An 18,920-nucleotide genomic window follows, 5' to 3' on the forward strand; every position below is an offset into this window, starting at 1 on the left:
TTTCATCACCAGAATTTGTATTTTCTACCATCTAGACGTGTTTTTCCAGTTTTGGTTTGATCCACATTGTCATCGTACCTAAAAGAGTGGGTCAGTATATCTTAACTTAGGTTATCTCTGCCACTTTCTGTGATACACTACTTAGTTATGAAAATCCCCACACATGATCCTAGGTGGATTGCGGTGAACTATCTGCTTGGTACCAGCTTTCTGGCTTCTTCTACAGTAAGAGGAAAAGGTTTAGAATAAACCCTTCTCTATTTGATTAAGTGCTTTTCTGGTGTTCTGAATTGTATGTAGAGCCTACATGGATAAAGAAGGCTGTCCTCTTCAGAGAATCACTGTCCACATGATGAGAAGTACTAGTGCAATTATTTTGCATACATTCGTAATATCTGCTTAGGACTCTGAACAATCCTTTATGTGGCATACAACAGGTTTTGGTCATGGGGTAGGAGTGATCTAACCCATCTTCTAGTGGAAGATAGGCCAGCAAATTTGATATTTCTGCAGAGGAGGAAACTCTTTCCACATTCAAGACATGAAAACGGTACCTCAAGAATCAAGTACTGTATATAACATGCAGCAATTAAAGCACTACCTATAGCAGACGAACAAGAAAGCACCATAGAAGTAAAGACATGGACAGAGGAGGATTCCAAAGCAGCCTCAATGAAGACCCATGGAAAACATAATACTTTGCTCCTGGTGAGTCTTCGGCCATCCAGACACTGGCCTTATCTGTCTCCTTTACTGCCTGTATAGTAAGTCCATCTTTCCATCATCATTTACACAGTAGGAGAACAAGCAGGGAAAGGATATCCAAAAATAGCTTCACATCTTGGAGGAGGGACAAGGGGAGTAAGGAGAACTGCACATTTAAATGACCAACTTAAAAATTGTGTAGTCTAAGTAAGGGCAACCCAAGGAACTGAGATCCAACAAAGGGTATCAGGTGGCTGCCCTAGACCTTTTTGCTAGAGGAGTATTTGTACTTAAGGCTGAAGAAGTGGCAAAGTAGTGAGCCTTCATAGAGAACAAGGATGCCCTGAGTTACAGGCAAAAGCAAAAATATTTGGGGTTCAAATGAGAGTAAACATACTGATCTTAAGACCTCAGAAACATAACCTGAGAATACACATATGCTACCCATATGCTTTGCATCTGTGAATATAAATGTGAAAAACCTGATGTACACTAAGTTTGTCTGGATTATGCCAGCATTTTTCTTTGAGATGAACTAGATTCAGGCAAGGAATCTTGTGACTTTAGTGGAAGTCAGAAGTAATCTTGGCTATGAAAAATGGACTGGGACAAAATGCAACTATGCCCACCTTCCTGGCAGATAACAAGTGTGACCAAGAAGATCGTTCCCCACATAAACTTTCAAGGAAGGATAGTCCTTAAACGTTCAGGATAGCTCAGGAGATCTTGCTGAACAAAACAAAGTTTCCAAATAGACAATATGTAGAGAGGTAGAAGGTAAATGAGCTCCGTATAAAAGTGATAGGGCAATAATGGTTTGATGTGCCTACCCTGAATTAGATAATAATATGAGGTGCTGAGTCCTTGTTAAACGCTTGTGAAGAAAGGATGATAGGTTACCTTTTCCCAGCCTGCCTGTATAACAAGAATGGAACTTCCTAATTCAGCATTTCATTTAGTGTGACAGGAAATGGCAATTCTGTTTCTGGTCCAGCACAGACCACTTGTCATATGGAAGGTTGTCTACCATAGTTTTGTTTTATTGTTAATATTGCCAGAGATGATGGTAAGGCTTCCATATTTACCATGGGCTAACGGTATCCATCCTTTATCTGTGTACCCTTTAAGAAATAGCTCTGAGTAAGAGTTGCGATAAAAGCATGTGACGGAAAAATAGTCTGTTTAGGGTCTTCGCTAACCACATTTTAATGCAACAATTGTTACCTTTAACTGTGGTTGACAAAATGTATGTTTTGTAAAGCACAATAGGAAAAAAATATAGGGATTGGGGGCTTTGGAAATTACTTTCTTTGACATCAGGAAAGCATGACTCAGACTTTAGAGAATGTGAAGCAGAACTTACCCTGAACAGGAGGGACAGAATTCCCAGAAAAAATTAGACATGCAGGAAATGCCAGGCTGCTAATATAACTGGTCATGTAAAGGTTTCTGGGCAGGAAACCAGGCTCACACAAACTGAATTTGTGAGTTATAATCTTTGTAAACAAGGAATGTTTGCCAGTAATACATTTTAAATACAGAACAGTCTGGCAAAATTAACGTTCATTGTTTCTGTTCTGTGGACGTTCTTTGTACTGAACTCTGTATTTTTGTGATCTCCATCTTTTATCCAGAAGGCTCTTCTACAAGAAGCCAAAATCCAGTGTTTCATCATCTAGCTAGCTGAAAGGGAAATTTGGGGAGAGGGCACTGCATTTCCTACTGTCAGCTCCTGCTAAACCCTTCAAAGGCAACATAAGCAGGCAGGCCTGGTGATAAGTGGAGTGGCGGTGGGTGCAGCCAGGGTACAGTGCTGAATATGCACTGATATCCTTTCCCCATCCATATCAAGTTTACTGTTTCCCTATAGTCAGTAGCAGTGCAGAAACAGCAATCTTTGCCTGCTCTAGGATCGGGGGGGGGGGGGGGGTAGGGAGGTGAAGTTACAGTTGGACTTTGGTATCTGTAGAGGATCCGTTTCAGACCCCCCTCCCCCCCATGTGTGGATACCAAAAAACATGGGACCTCAAGTCCCATTGTCCCTAATGGCAGTAATGTGTGTGCACCCACAAGCATGACCACAAGCACGTGCCACCATTGGGGACAATGGGCTTGCTGTCCACAGATGGATAAATCTGTGGATGGTAACTCCATGGATAAGGAAGCCCCACTGTATAACCTCCCCTGCACTGATCTCACTCAAGATCCTGGAGGAGTGAGGAGTAGCCTTACCCCACCACACACATCTTGATCAAGATGGCCAATCTGCTGGACGGTAGAGAATAGTGGGCACATCACCCCAGCCCTTACTGGTTGTGTAGAAAATATCTGAGAAGTGCATCTGACCTCTTGGCCACAGTCTGTCAACATAACTTTATAAAGGAACATATACACAAAGAATTACCGATTATTTAAAAATACTCTCAAGTGATGCTTCATAGGTATTTAAATTCCCGCCTGACAATGGTAGTGGTTATGTTTTTCATACTGAAGGTCCCACTTTAGCTTTTGGCATTTTTAGGTACATGACAGGAAATACCTCTGTCTGAGACTCTAGAAAGCAGCCTCCAGTCAAACACAATGCAAGGCTGATAGAGAGTGTGACCTAGTATGCAAAGTGATCTTGTAGCACCTTTGAGACTAACTGTGTGAAAGAAGTTGTAGCATAAGCTCCAAGTCTATGAAAGCTTATGCTACAGCTTCTTTCACCCAATCTCAAAGGTACTACAAGATCCCTTTGTTTAATTGATATTCCAGACTAACTGAATTCTACCCCAGTGTGACCTAGTATAAGGCAAATTCTATATATATCTATGATATTTCCTCTGGTTGAAAACCCATGGTAGGCTTATCATGATAAACCCACACAGAGATTTCTTTGACCCGCAGCTGAACCATTAAAGTATTTCAAATGAGTTTAAACTTGGTAGGATGTTTTCCCACAAAATAAACTGTGTGCATGGGTCCAAAATGTTTGCCACTGGGATAGAATGCAATACAAGAGATTCACTTTGCCATTGTTAACTTTGTGTTTAGATTAACAGAACTGTCCCCTCTTCGGATTTTAAAAAATCTCGCCTGCACTTTCTAACTGTCTTCTGTTTATTCCATGGTTCATTCTTGGTTTAATTTACTATTGTGGTCGGGGCCTTACCTCTGCAGAAGATGTTGCTCAACATAAGGTTACATTTTCCAAAGAAGTGCTGCATACTGTAAACAAAAGCAAAAGTGTTTGGTTTCTGTGCCTTCTGTTTAAATGATCGTTTGCAATTGAATCAAAATACATTCCTAAAAGCTGAGCAACTGTTTCCATAAAAATTACAATAGCAGGTTTTTATTTATTTTCCCCCCTTCAAGACTGAGACACCCTTCTGTGTCAGACCAAATCTGATCCCAGGTTCTTTCTGCACTGATACCAGTATCATGCCACTATAATCACATATGTTCCTTGAATCAGTACTTCTTAAGGTATATAAATAGAGGACTAGCAATCCCTCCCACAGTGTGCCAGGGACCAGTACTGTATTTGTTCACATTGGCTACAGTTGTTTCTTTGTTTCCTGAAGGCTCTCCATGAACTGGCAGCAGATGGCTTGGGGACTAGCATGGATCAGTGAACCAACATTTTGAATAGCACTACTTTAAATGGGCCATTGATAGACAGATACGAGATACATGGATTTACCATTGATAGGGGCAGTATTTTCCAGAATTAATTCTGACCCAAGCCAATTCAAACTTTATGATAAGAATTAAAATCGGTGACTTCCATAAAGTGTGTAAAGGAAGTATATTTGCAAACTTTGTATAATTCCTCCTAATGCTAGTTACTCAGTTCTTGGATTTACTTCTTTAACTGGTGTTAAGTGTTATCCCATCAGGGAACATTACTCAAATATATCTGGAATGATATCCTGCAGTGGCTAGTCTCTGTGCTCCTCTGTACCTCTGGCTCTTGTTGTTTGTACTTTGCATCTGACAAGTAACACATTAGTTGTATTCAGAATAGTGATATATTGGATTTCCAAACTTATTCTGTTGAATCTTACCGAGAAGCAAGTCTGAGTTCACTGAAACTTGTACCCATATAAGTATACATAGGATAATAGCAATATTGTAGGGTTTCCATTTTCTAAGTTTTACGCAGATTTGTTGTTCCTTGTTATGAGACCTTGATTTTGAAGGTTCTTATTTATGATAGAGGGCATGTGTATAAAATTTACAGATGACACCAAATTAGGAGTAGCACCTAAGACCTCAGAGGACAGCATCAAAATTTTAAATGACCTTAATAGATTAAAAAGTTGGGCCAAAAACTAACAAAATGAATTTCAACACAGAGAAATGTAAGGTACTGCACTTAGAGAGAGAAAATGAAATGCACAGGTATAGAATGGGAGACACCTGGCTTGACAACAGTACATGTGAAAGGGATCTAGGAGTTCTAGTAGACCACATGTTGAACATGAGTCAACATTGTGATGAAGCAGCTAAAAAAGCCAATGGCCTGTTACAGACTGCCAAAATAAAGCTGCTTCGGGTCTCTTTGGAGATATGCTATTTAAATGATGCATGCATCCTAAGAATCCGGAAGCTGCACCAAAAGCTGCACTCCAGTGCTAAGGAATGGAGTGTGGCTTTGGTGCGACCTCCGGACTCTTAGGACCTATGCATCATTTAAATAGCATACCTCCAAAGAGACCCGAAGCAGCTTTATTTTGGCAGTCTGTAACAGGCCAATGTGATTCTAGGCTGCATCAGTAGAAGTATAGTGTCTTGATTGAGGGGAGTAATAGTACCACTCTATTCTGCTGTGGTCTGGCCTCCCTTGGAATACTGTGTCCAGTTGTGGGCACCACAACTCAAGAAGGATGTTGTCAAGCTGGAGTGCGTCCTGAGGAGGGCAACCAAAATAGTGAAGGGTCTGGAAACCATGCCCTGTGAGGAGAGACTTAGGGAGCTGGGTATGTTTAGCCTAGAGAAGAGAAAGATAAGAGGTGATTGATAACCCTGTTTAAATATTTGAAAGTATGTTGTATTGAGGATGGAGCATGCTTGTTTTCTTCTTCTCCGGAGAGTAGGACCCAGAGCAGTGGATTCAAACTAGAGGAAAAGAGATTCCACCTCAACATTAGGAAGAACTTACTGACAGTAAGAGTTGTTCGACAGTGGAACACGCTCCCTCAGAGTGTGATTGAGTCTCCTTTGGAAGTCTTTAAACAGAGGCTGAATGGCATCTCTCGGGGGTGCTTTGATTATTAGGTCCTGCTTGGCAGGGGTTTGGACTGGATGGCCCTTCCAACTCTATGATTGTATATATTTTTGTATACTAGTGTATTGTTGTCTACTAACTTTGAGAAAATATTTGGAAGAGAGGGCTAAACATAAAATAAAAAATGACTATTGCTTTTGAAATGCATTGTAATTTGGAACCTGAGAGCTCTTCTACATAAAGTGATCTGCATTATAAGATGAAAGAATTGCTACAAAAGAGATGTATTAATTCTGGCTGTGCATGGGCCTGTCACATTTAACTGGTTCACTGTGGAAGACCCTTAAGAAAATAAGCATATCAGATGCAAGGGTCCAGGGTAGTATTTTCTCTGTGCTAGTTACTACAGACCTTTTTGCATAAGGATGCATGCAGAAATATGAACATTTCCTCCTGTAGCCTGAAGTGGTACAGTCCAGAGTGCTATAACTTCCTATACTACTTTATTCTGAATAAAAAGGTGACGTTTGAAAAAGAGTGTTAAGCTTACTTGGGAGACAAACACTATTGTCTACTTGATACCATAGCTCTTCTCTTCAAACTGATGGAAGCAAACAGCTCTTGGTGGTGTGTAATGACCAAGAATTAGTTGGCTTATTGGCAAGGGAGAGAAAAATAGATTCTAGCTCCTGAGTGTAACTCCTTCCCGTGCTGCTTCCGTGGGTTGTTAAAAAATTGCTGAGCAGCAGGAGAAGCAACATGGAACAGCTGGGCATTGTGTTTTGGGAAAACATCCTTACTCAACAGAGAGAGCAGAGTGCTTTGAACCTTACGTCTGCCCTAAAGTTAGCAATGGGCGCAAGCACTGGAAGCATGCTCTGCTCTGTGCCTTTTGCCTTCCTTCAGCAGTGTCAAGAAATGTTGATGTTTTCCACCAAAGTGAGATTTAGGAATCTCAACCAGTGCTTCTTCGCTGCAATGCAGTAAAGACTACTGTGTTGGTGATACTGAAACACAGCTTAATCTTGATGTGGGACTTTTCTTATTGTAACAATAGCGAAAGGAAGCAAATAAATTACTTTAGACTTAAGCTTTTTGCCCTGGAACTAAAAGGGGGATCTGGAATTATGCTGGACAAAGGTGAGGCTGCTAGTTTTGTGGAAATGACAGGTGGTGTGTGTTAGTATCAAGGGAGACTTATAACATTTATGCTATTACTTATTTTTTCCACTGAGTATTGTACAGAAGATAATATTGTATTTCAGTAATACCTATTAGTTCTATTATGGAAACAGTTATATCCTGGAAATTCACGCATACCTCTTAGCTGTTTCATGAAGAAACATGACGTTCAAAGTACTATGATGACATTTCCTCAGGAATGTAAAGCATTCTTTATTCACTTTCATATTCCTCACAAGATATTTATGAATCAGATCATGCTGCAGATTTCTTATCTAGACATACCAAAGAACTGCTAAAAGATAGGTATATCATTTTGTGCTACACTGGTGTATACCACACTCCAATAGCCTAGTTTGTATCTCATTTTGTTACAGAAGTTATCAGAGGAATACTTGATTTTTCAAGTTGCACTTGTATTACTGTATTAACTAAGTTTATAGTACTGCCTTTCACAAAAAATTGAGCTCAATTTGATTTTTTAAAAAACAAAGCAATAATATAGAACAAAATGAAGACCAGTACCAAAACTTTTGGTGAGTTCATCAGAGAACTCTAGAAACAAAAAAGAACAATGACAGACAGACAGACAGATATATATATATATGTATATGTATATGTATGTATGTATACATTATTTTCAGTTTTCCCTACAGGAGTCTCCCAGCAGTCCAGCCACATTCTCACAGCAGTGGGCTAACTAAACCATCTTCATCCCATTCCCCACTATCACTAAGAAATGAATTGCTGCTTACCTCCTAGTTAAAAGAGAAACAAGATCCTAAGTCCTACATCTTTTCTGAGCCAAAATCCATGAAATGTCTATCCAGCTCATTAATCATTCCAGCTGACCTTTCTCCTACACATACACACACACACATTTAGGACAACTCTTGCTACTCCTTCTTCCTTCCAAGGACATTCCAGCAGCGAGGACTCTTGCTGCTATCCCTCATCACATGCCTACAGTGTGTGGCAAATGTATTGCTGGGCAGGCTTTTAATATAGTGGCAGGGGTAGCAGCTTCTCCTGGTACCCTTGTAAAATAGTCCTTCTGGCTTATCAGTACTATGGTTATTTTGTGAGTAAAGGCAACAACTGCTGCACTTTCACCTGCCAAGGGTGGGAGTATGCCCTAGATAGTGTATTGTGTTCCTCATTCTGCAACAACCTGGATTTCCTGTTAAGACCAAATAAAAACCTAAAAAACAATTTTGAAATATTCATTCACCTGCTTCTCCTTAAAGAGAGTATTTTTATGGAACTGAGTGGAAATACTTTGAATATTTATACCTTTAGATAGCTAGACAGATTATACACAGAAGAGAGACTATGTGAACTAAAATTAAGTGAAGAAGTGTATCAAGAAGGTAAGCAGATGGCACCTAGTCATTGTCCTGTAGTAATGAAAAGGCTGACAGCTGAGGGGGAGCATGTAGGGAAACCACCATTTTGAAAGGTGGAGAAAGAGTAGGTGGGGTTATTTATCTCATTCCCATAATGCAAGGACTCATTAAATGAAACTGAAGGAGAGTTAAGTTCAGGACAAATGAAAGTTAGTTCTGTTTCACAGACTACAAATTGTTTTGTCTGGAATTCACTTCTGCAAGATGTAGTGATCCTTCAGCTTTGATAAAATCAAAAGTAATGGGTGGCTGTTAGCCCTGACAAATGGGATACGAATGAAATGTTGCAAAATGGACTGCTTCTGTTCAAGTTTATATCCGCTCCACGGATATTCCCCCTGTGCCATTTTCTACTCTCATCATCTCCAAAAGTATTCCCTGTAGAGTTGCAAGAGTGAAAAATAGGGAAGGCTGTCGTACCTTTAATGGTTGCGTGGAAGAGCAAATTTCAGCAGTTGTAGCTTGTTACCTGGTACTGTAACAAAATGTGCTGGTACTGTATTTCCTCTTCTGCATAGCCATTAAAGAACCTTCTCCAGTTTTCACTCTAGTAGTCCTAATTCTCTGACCACTGAGCATGTACAGTCATGATTTGGTCTGTTTGAATTTCCCCTCCACCCCTTAAGACCTTTTCCCCAACTGTGCACCTGGAACAATGCTCCATCATGATAAAACACCATTGAGAGAGATATTGTGAAGGAACTCACGGTTGCTTGGTTATTTTATAGGAATAGTACTGCTGGTGAGAAATTAGAAACCCCTGTTTTTCCACCCACATTTCTGATAAACACTCTGTCCCTATGAAAATGTCATACCTTTTCTCCACACTCCACCCAAACATTGTAGAAAATACTCCTCTCCACTTTGAGAATGGGCCTTTGAGGGAAGAGATTTTCCACACAGCAATAGCAATAGTTGGAACAAATTATTAGCAATTACTGATCTGTCCATGGTCCTGCAACCTTGTCTGACCCTAATATTTTTGCTTTTAAACTCTCACGACATGTATTATCTTTCTCTGTATTCCTGATGGATGTTATACTTAGCTATTATCTGCCTTAATACTGCTTTTTTTAAAATCATCAACCCCTGTTTAGCTACTATCACCTTGATCCCCTACTTCCTGGGTTATCCAGGATGTTTGTTGTTGTGTGCCTTCAAGTCATTTCTGAATTTTGGAGACCTTAAGGCGAACCTATCTTGGGGTTTTCAGTATTTGTTCAGAGGCAGTTTGCTTTAGCCTTCCTCTGAAGCTGAGAAAGTGTAACATACTCCAAGGCTACCCAGTGGGTTTCCATGGATTCAGACTCTGCTCTCCACAGGCATAGTCTAATGCTCAAACCACTACACTAGAGCATATCCACCTCCAGCACAAATGACCAGTGAGACCACTAACTGACCAGTGAGCATACCAGCATAACAAATGGTGTTTCAAGCTGCCAGTCTTGCCTATCCCTTCTCCCTCTCTAACTCTGGTCTCCTGAAGCTCTGACTGGTGAAAGTTAGCAAATATTGAGACATCCCATTGCAACCATTATCTATAAAGTGCTTCATTAATTGCCCCTAGTCAGAGGAGGAGAAAGCAGGCAACAACAACATACCTTTATTTCAAACAACAGGCCATTAGGCAACAGAATATATATAAAACATATAAAATGTTAAAATAGCACTATAAAACAAATATTCATAACATATTTGTAATACGTACATATATACATACACATATACATATACATTCTCAGATACATTAGATGATACTGGGACAAGTTGGATATTTATATGGGTATTAACAGAACAATAAACAGGGCTGTTTGTTATGCGTAGGTCATAATCTTACGAGTTTTAGCAGCGGAGAGGAAGAACTTTGCCACTGCTTCTGATTTACTTTTCTCAGAATCATTTAACAAGTACACCAGGTACCAATTGATTGGTCTACCTAGAAACTTAAGCAGGAGGGGTGAAATTAATCTTAGTCTCTCATCCTTATAAAAACTACAGAAAAATAGGACATCCTCTAGAGACTCAACAGAACCTTCACTGCAAGGGCAGACACATTTGTTATATGGGGTTCCCTTAAAGCGGCCCTCTAGCAAGGCAGAGGCGATAACATTAAATTGTGAGTTAGTAACATGATTTACTAAGGCCCGGTACATACCTCTTTGAAAATCCGGGCAAGCGGCGGCGGTTTTTCCACCGGAGGGAAGCCGCTGCCACCAAACTGCATGGTTTCCCGCCGGCGGAATAAGAACCCGCAAAAAGCAGGTTCATTCTACTCCGCGATGGCAGCATAACAAGTACACCACAGTGCACCACTGGCACACTTGTTACACAAGCGATGCGCGGTGCCTGGCGGATGTCGCATGGCACTTGCATAAGAATGGCAGTGCCCATGTGTACAGGGTGCTGCCATTTTGACGCCCTCATTGAGGGGCGTCTGGAAGCGCTGCCCCAAAGCAACCCTAGCATGTGACAAGGGTATCTTAAAATACCGGCCCATAGCTCGGTATTTTGGGATGGTCAAATTTTGTAAATAATGTGCCTCTCTCAAGATTGAACTGCAACCCTAGACTGATGGGAGAACAAGTTGTGCAGGCAGAAGATAAAGAATATTGTGTATCAATATCTTTTATACGGCATACCAGAATCTGCTGTGCCCTTGGCAAATCATGTGTAATGAGGAAGTTGTTTGAAAAGCCCACTCTCTGCAATTTTTCCTTGATATTTTTAGACCAGAGGGTGGTATAATTGTCTTTCATTACAAGGTACAAATATCCTGACTCAGGGCCAGCATAGAAAAGTTTAAGCCAATACTTTAAAGCCCACATCCAGGCAGTATATTCAACTAAATGGAGAAAGCAGGCTGGCCCAACACATTTTGTAGTCTGAACTAAAAGACAAAATTGCATCTCCCGCCCAATTCAGATATAGAAACTGACTACACTGGGAGCTGAATCTTAACTTCATCCATGGCAATGGTAACAGTAGCCACTACATCTGATGCTAGAAGGCTACCTTAGATGTATAGGACAGGCTGTATGGCAAGCAGAACTCTGTCCAGCCCTCAGCATCTGATACCCAAGGTATCTAGCCTACTCTTCCTAACAGTGGTACCAGCCCTGCTAAGGACAGACGAACAGGGAGGAAAGGGGGAAATTAACAGCTTCATTTCACTGGTATACTTGTTTAATTTCTAAATTGTAATACTTGGAAGATCATGGCTGCATCTGCACTGCAGAAATAATCTGGTTTGAAATAACTTTAACTGTCATGGCTCAGTGCTATGGAAGTCTGGGAATTATAGTTTGTTGCAGCACCAGAATTCTGGCAGTTAAAGTGGTGTCAAACTGGATTATTTCTGCAGTGCAGATGCAGCCTAAGTTTTAAGTATTTTTTTTTATTTTAAGTCAATTTTTACTCTCAAGATTTAAGTTCTAGAGAACAGTATGTGGGGGACACTGAAATCCAAAGTACCCTTTATAAATAATACAAATATTCTTATGATCTTCCCAAAGAGTAAAGTAGATATAAAATAGAGATAGAAGACCTATTCTGTATATGAGGAAAAATTACAGGGTGGGAGGAAAATGTGCTAACCCTATCTCCTCCATCATGCTTCCATCACTGTCCTCATGTGAAGAACAATGGTTTGATTTTCCATAGTTCCAAATTTTAAAAAAGTCACAGATGGTGGAGATTCTCCTCTTCAGAAAGCCATTCTTTATGTGAAGAGTAACGTTTAAAGCAGACACCTGTAACATTTAAAGCTGAGCAGATACTCTGTGAATATGTGCTTAACATTTTCAAGATAGTAGCAGGCTTGACATTTTAAAATGCTGATCATGTTGGCACTTATATATGAAATCCTACCATAAATACATATTTTTCGTTTTCTGCCATCTTACCACTTTTCCTTTTGGTATTCAGTGTTACTTTTCAGGGTAGTGGAGTAGTGGTTTGAGCATTGAACTACAACTGGAGAACAGGATTTGATTCCCTGCTCAGCCATGGAAACCCACTGGGTGATCTTGGGCGAGTTACATACTCTCAGCCCCAGAAAACCTGTGATAGGTTCACTTTAGAGTTGGCTTAAGTTGGAAATGACTTGAAGATACACATCAACAACCAAATATACCATGTGCTTGAAGTGCTAACTGCAGGGTGAATAGTCTTCTAGTTTGAATTATAAACATCTCGGAAACAACAGAAAGATCTCTTAATTTCATATGATTATTTTTGTGCCATTGTTTCTTTGTAAAATAAGCTCTTGCACCCCACCCACATACCAGGAGTGACATTATTGTTGTTGGTGGTGTTGTTGTTAAATTTTATTTATAAAGTGCTGTAAATTTGCACAGCGCTGTACAAAATGAACATTCAAATATCAATAAAATAAAAAACTGCCTCTGGCTTATAGTCTAATAATATAAACAAATATCATAAGATTAACAATAAGCTAAAATCCACAATGAAACAAATAACCATCAAATCAGATTGTGAATTGGAACGCTTCCCTATACAAATACATTTTTAGTTCAGCCTTAAATTTGGCTAAAGAGGCGGTGGTTCTCAGTTGTATGGGAAATAGGTTCCAGAAGGGGGGCAGCAAAGGAGAATGGGAGGATCTGGGCAGGGGAAGAGGAGATCCTAGGTTGAACCAGCAGCCCAGCGTTACTAGATCTTAGGGGCTAAATGGCTCTTGCTTAACTTTTCATAACAGACTATGCAACAGATGAGTGACCACCGCTACGACAAGCTTACAGTTCCTGATGATGCTGCAGCAAACTGTGTATATTTGAACATTCCTGGCAAAGGTCATATTTTGTTGCACCGAGCCCCTGAAGAATATCCAGAAAGTGCAAAGGTAAAATCAAAAATACTGTTCTTTGTTCCTTTAAGGTGCTGATCAATGCTGAATTAAGAAGAGTAGCGAAGGAGAATAAAAGGCATGTATTGCTAACCTAGCCTCCACATGCAACTAGGATTTTTCAAATATGGTAACTGCTTAGAAAAGAAAAAAAAGGAAGATATGAACCACAATTGTGGGCGGTGGATGGTGCTAGTTAAAGAGAAACTTGTGCTGGTGAGTTCAGGAGCCCCCAGTTGGAGGGGGCCATGGCTCACATCCATAATAGCTCCTTAAGACTTCTCCATTCTTGTTCTTTACCAAGGACAGTAGATCCACACTGACGGTTGGGACACTTGTTAGGATCGTATTGGTGGTCCACTGAATCAGTTCTGGAATGGATGCTGACACATATAATATTCTTTTATCACCTAATTCGTATTTTTCCTTCTTTTCTCCACTCTGTTGGGTACTTATTTCTTTCCTCAGTGTGGTATTTGCAAGTGACCCATAAGTAAATTTGAGACAGTAGCAAAAGACAGCTATAGTGGAGTGAATAAGTCAGGATTTTTGACCACATTGTGCACTTTTATTTAAAAAGTATCAAGCTTAGCAAAAGGATGAAATGATAATGGCTAGGCATTTCTTGCTATGGATTCCTCCTTAGCTGCTCAGTGAATTCATTTCCCCTCCACACCTGTTTTGGAATAAATTCATCTTAACGTTGCTTTTTGCTTGTACTTCAATATTTTCTATATTGAAAACACATTCCCAGGTATGTTTTTAAGGTCCAGTTATACTTGATGGCATATTGTAATGAAACAATCTCTCACACAGATATAAATAAAGACTATGCATGTTCACAGTGATTTTACAACAACTCTCTCAATGAATATTAAAATTATGACAAATGCTAATAATTCACTAAAAATATCATTTCGATTTGGGGTGGCCCACAGTTTTTTTATGCTTTAGGTTGGCTTTTGTTGGCACGGTGGCAGTATGCCTAACAGCACCTGATGCCAAAACAAAGCACTAGTGAGCTAGAAATTATGCTGTCATAGTTTATAGAGGACTCTGTACTGGTGCTGTGAGTGACCACACAAAGCATTCTAGGTCTTTTGCTTCCTCCCCTCTTCTCTTTCTGTCTCATGGTGTTTTATCTTTCTACATGACAAGGCCAGCCCTGGCTAAGATGTATGTAAATTCTGTTTATACATAAAACCACATGATGGCTGAAGGCCTACCACCCATTTTCCATCTCTTGGGTTGAAGACCTTGCTAAATATCACATTCAGCATTATTCATCACATATGGTAAGAATTTCTGACCTGGCCCATGGACAAAATAACACATTTGTCAGTCTTCTGTCCCTGGGAGACATTGCTTACTGGGAAACATATCAAAAAGATGTTTATTATGGGTCACTGTATAAGTGTGCCAAGCTTTGTACTTTTTACCCAAAGTACATGCTTTTAAGCTTAACTATTCTGCCAGTGGTACAGTCTCTTATTGAAGTATTTAACAATACTTATCCATAAATGTAATCCTCTTTTTCTTGTCTTTTTTCCTCCTACATAGGTCTTTGAAAAACTGAAGGACCACATGTTGATCCCTATAGCAAACACGGAACTAGAAAAAGTAGATGGGTCACTCACTTGTTGTTCTGTCCTTATTAATAAAACTTCACAATTATGAGTTTGCAGACTCCATCCCTTGTAACTGGCACTAAGATACATACAAGGTGGATGAATCTGTATCCACTGTTATTGTTTTTTCTTGACAATCTACTGTACCACTGTGCTACTAACCTTTGTTTACAATGGTGCCCCTTCAAATGGTAATTAAGGTGCACATGTATGCTTTTTTTTCTCCTGGTGTAAAATGGACTTTGCAGCATGTTTGTCTGGGCTTCTAGAGCCTTTAGGATGATTCTTGGCTTATCTAGTTGGTGTGAAGCTGGTCTAGAAAATAAAAGTAGAGGCCACTTCTAACATTACTTTTGAATGAGACAAATATTAAAACTCTTGTCTACCACAGAGGTTGACAACTGTGCCCCCCCCCAATGTTGTTGGACTTTAACACCCATTAGCACTAGGAGGAGAATGCTGGGAGCTGCATTACAGCAACAGCTGGAGGGCTGTAGTTGCTCATCCCTGGTTTACAGTGATTAGATTCATTCCCGCCCCGTCTCCCCAACACTTTGCTTTTTTGCACATTTCATTCTGAAGAAAACCCTTAGTTCCAGGGTTTCCAATGTATGGTGAAGCATGTAGTTCCCCTCACGGCTATATGGTCAGTTACCACAGAAAGTGTAACTGTTTATTGAGTTAACTCCTGCAAACCAACTTTGTGAAGGTGTTTTGTGCCCAATAGAATGGTGATAGATTCCATTTTCCTGTAACGCAAGTGTTTAGGGCTAAAGTTATGTCTCTTGGTCTTGCTCCTTATGACAATCACAGAAATGTTATAATGCTTCCATTAGGGCTTTACCCACTCCTTTTTCACTGCTCTGTTTCCTTTCTTTGTCTGGACAAAAACAGCTGAGTGTTTTTCTTAAGAAACAAAAGCTACAACAGCCATGGGAGGTTTCACATTTGAGGAGACTGGATGACAGGAGAAAGAGCTTCTTAATTCCTCCTCCCCAACTTCTATCCATAATTGCTCACCAAGCAGCAAAAGTCACGATCTTTTCTCACGTGAATGGAAAAAGTAGCCTGGGGAAGGTTTGCATGAGACTAGAAGGAGAAAGGTTAAGCACCCCCCTTCCCAGTTATTTTTCTTTTCACGCAAGAGATGTTCCATTTCCATTAATTTAAAAAAGTGGGGGAGAGAGAAGAAATTATATGTGCCTCTAATTAGCCTTCAACCCTCAGCTACAGATGGGAGGAAAAGAGATCCTTTAACAGGGGACAACTATGTATTGAGGTGCAGTATGCCCTCAGAAGAGACAATTACAGTTATGTGATCTCAAGTCATTTTTTCCTCTTGACTTAGGGAATGATCATAACGAAGGTGACATGCCTGCATTAGATTGGTTACCTTTGTTCTTCTTTGAATCCATCTATTGGGAATAAAATCTCCATAGAACATTTTCATACGTTAGTCTTACATCAGTTCTTGCTTCCTTCAGTCTATAAGATGAATGTGAATTCTTCAAAGAGCAGAAAACCTATTCACATTGCAAATGCCTCTATTCTACCTTCTCTTCCATATTAACAGCAATTAAAATATTCACATAAATAGAATCAAGGAAGCTCAAAGGACCATTTTAATTCATGAAAATGATAGCAAATAAGCCTGAATAGCTATTGACTCTAGAAATGTGTTATTAAAGAGTAATGCAGGAAGCAGCCACAATCTTAATTTCTGCCTCCGTTTCATTACCTTTCTCTTTTGTTCTGTGCCCTCTTTTATTTTTTCTTCTTCTTCTGCATACTTCTTCCTTTCCTCATTTGTTTTCTACCGTTCTTCTCTTGCTCTCTCCAAGTGATGCATGTTATAAGTAACTGAAAAGGAAATTCAGTAGCATCATCAGTCTAGGCTTCTGTGCCTCCTTTTCCAAAGTACCAGGTGCAGTATAAGATTTATTGTGTTCATTTCCCTACAATATCATGTTGCTCCTTGTGCCTTGGAAGGTGCATTTGAAGAGAATCACGAGTACAATCTATTGCAAACTGCAAATGAGACTAAGAGGAAAGGTGTTTCTGCAGTGGAGGATTCAAAGGGGATTTTATTCTGGTAGTCTTGAATTACTGCTAGGCTTAAACCAGTTGTACCTTTGTCCTAGAAACTGACCTGGGCTTTTTAAAAACATTTTTTTATTCAATAGAAACTCAAGCCTTTTTATGTCCACTGTATTTTAAGAATCCACGTGAATATGTAAATCTCAGAAATAATGTTCTGAGATGCATAAAGCTGGCCTTAACAAATGGTGTTAACACATTTCTTTTGTATTGAGCTATGCCTATTATACTTGCTATTATGAGATTTTTGTTAGGAGAACAAATTGGATTTGATCAGCAGAGCTCTTGATTTCATTTATTTTGAGAGCCAATATAGAGCTGAATTCTGAAAGAAGTGATAACAAAAATGAAGGTGGAATGGTTAGCTGTTTTTTCGTGTTGTGTTTTGTTCTTAATAAGTGAGACAGTTGTCTTCCAAAGGCTGCAATGACTATTCTAGCTAAGCATTTGGGTTCTTGCACTTATGATAATATATATATTGGGTGCTTTTTAAAAACTTTTAAATGCCTGAATGTTTAATTCCATTCGAAAAAGAAATATTTGTTCTGGCAAATGTTGCAGGACACGTAAGGCCTTAGTCATATGTTTTTCACCATACACATGAAAAGAATTGAAATGTCATGAAACTTGTAATGTCTTTTCAAAGAATGCAGACGTCTAACTAATGTAGCATTATGAATTCTCCAAGAGCTGACATATGGCTTGAGAATTGTATCCGTTTCCCAGTTAAGTCAACCATTTTTGGTACTACTGCTGGCAGTTGAGGTGCAATTTTCAAGAAATTCAACTGGCCAAGTAAATAGGAAAGGAATGTACAGCTGAAACTATTTCATGTAACCATGACCAGATTCAAAAATGTATGCTGGAAAATATCTATATCATCTGGTTGCCTTTTATTAATTATTGTTAAAAGCATTCTGATTAATGACTCTTCTGTCTCTTCTCCCATTTAATAACATTTCTCAGAAGGTGAGAGGAGTCTTTCCTGTCAAATGTTGTCTTTCACCAAGTCTTAAGGGTGGATGAGTGTATATGAATTAATGTGCTAAAACAGAAGTAGTCACACTAGAGGCAGATTTCTTAAGGGAAAATATCAATACATTTGGGATTTAGTATGAAAGAGCATGTTTTATCTCATCAAAGGTGAGTCAGTTTATAAGAGCAAATATCAATGGAAGATTTGCCACAATTTTGTAATTATTTTTCCTTCAGAATAATAATTATGATGTTTGTGTAAACATTCCTAAACTATCCAGCAAATCCTCATCTTTCTCCAGCTGAAGCAGGAAATGCAAACACACTCCAAAATGCAGAATTCTGCTTTGTTGTTGCTTTTTTAATCATTGCTAAATCAGTTTAAGTTGACCCTTTGGCATGGAACTGAAGTCCGAACATTTCTGTGAACAGTCCATGTTTGATGCTTCCTACTGTCCATCTACAAACCTATGCTGTCAGTTCCTTTTGCAATATAGCATGTACATATCTTTCTAATCGGAGTCTTATAGATTGTATCTGTTGTCTCCCACTGTATTATCATTGTGGCACCTCCAGACAGAGAGGGAAAAAAATGGCATGCTTTCTGTTTTAAGATCAGTGTGTTTTCAGGGATGTTATAGTCACCTAGATTATTTTTGTGATACACTGAACTTTGAATTTCTTGTTAAGGGCTTTTTACATTGCAAGTTCAGTGCATATCTATTGAGAAGTAAGTCCCATTGAATTTAATAGATCCTGCTTCCAAGTCCACGTGTAAAGGATTGCAGCAATAGTCAGGTAGCTTCATTAATTATGTTATTTATTCATGGATTCTTATACTGTTCTTCAAA

At 39.3% G+C, this 18,920-nt stretch overlaps 1 protein-coding gene across 6 annotated transcripts in view; it reads left to right on the forward strand.

The window, feature by feature from the left end:
• Positions 1–17,966, forward strand: part of DDAH1 (dimethylarginine dimethylaminohydrolase 1) — a 164,715-nt gene extending 146,749 nt beyond the window's left edge. For all 6 annotated transcript variants that reach the window (XM_089497573.1, XM_089497572.1, XM_089497575.1 and 3 more), the window contains 2 exons: positions 13,223–13,366; positions 14,930–17,966. In XM_089497573.1, the coding sequence (XP_089353699.1) occupies positions 13,223–13,366; positions 14,930–15,046 (261 nt within the window). In that variant the 3' untranslated portion in view covers positions 15,047–17,966. The remainder of the gene's footprint in view (positions 1–13,222; positions 13,367–14,929) is intronic.
• Positions 17,967–18,920: the final 954 nt, after the last annotated feature.

The sequence above is a fragment of the Sceloporus occidentalis genome, unplaced genomic scaffold (assembly GCF_023333645.1).
Source record: "Sceloporus occidentalis isolate IW3139 unplaced genomic scaffold, rSceOcc1.0.p SCAF_104, whole genome shotgun sequence".
NCBI lineage: Eukaryota > Metazoa > Chordata > Lepidosauria > Squamata > Phrynosomatidae > Sceloporus > Sceloporus occidentalis.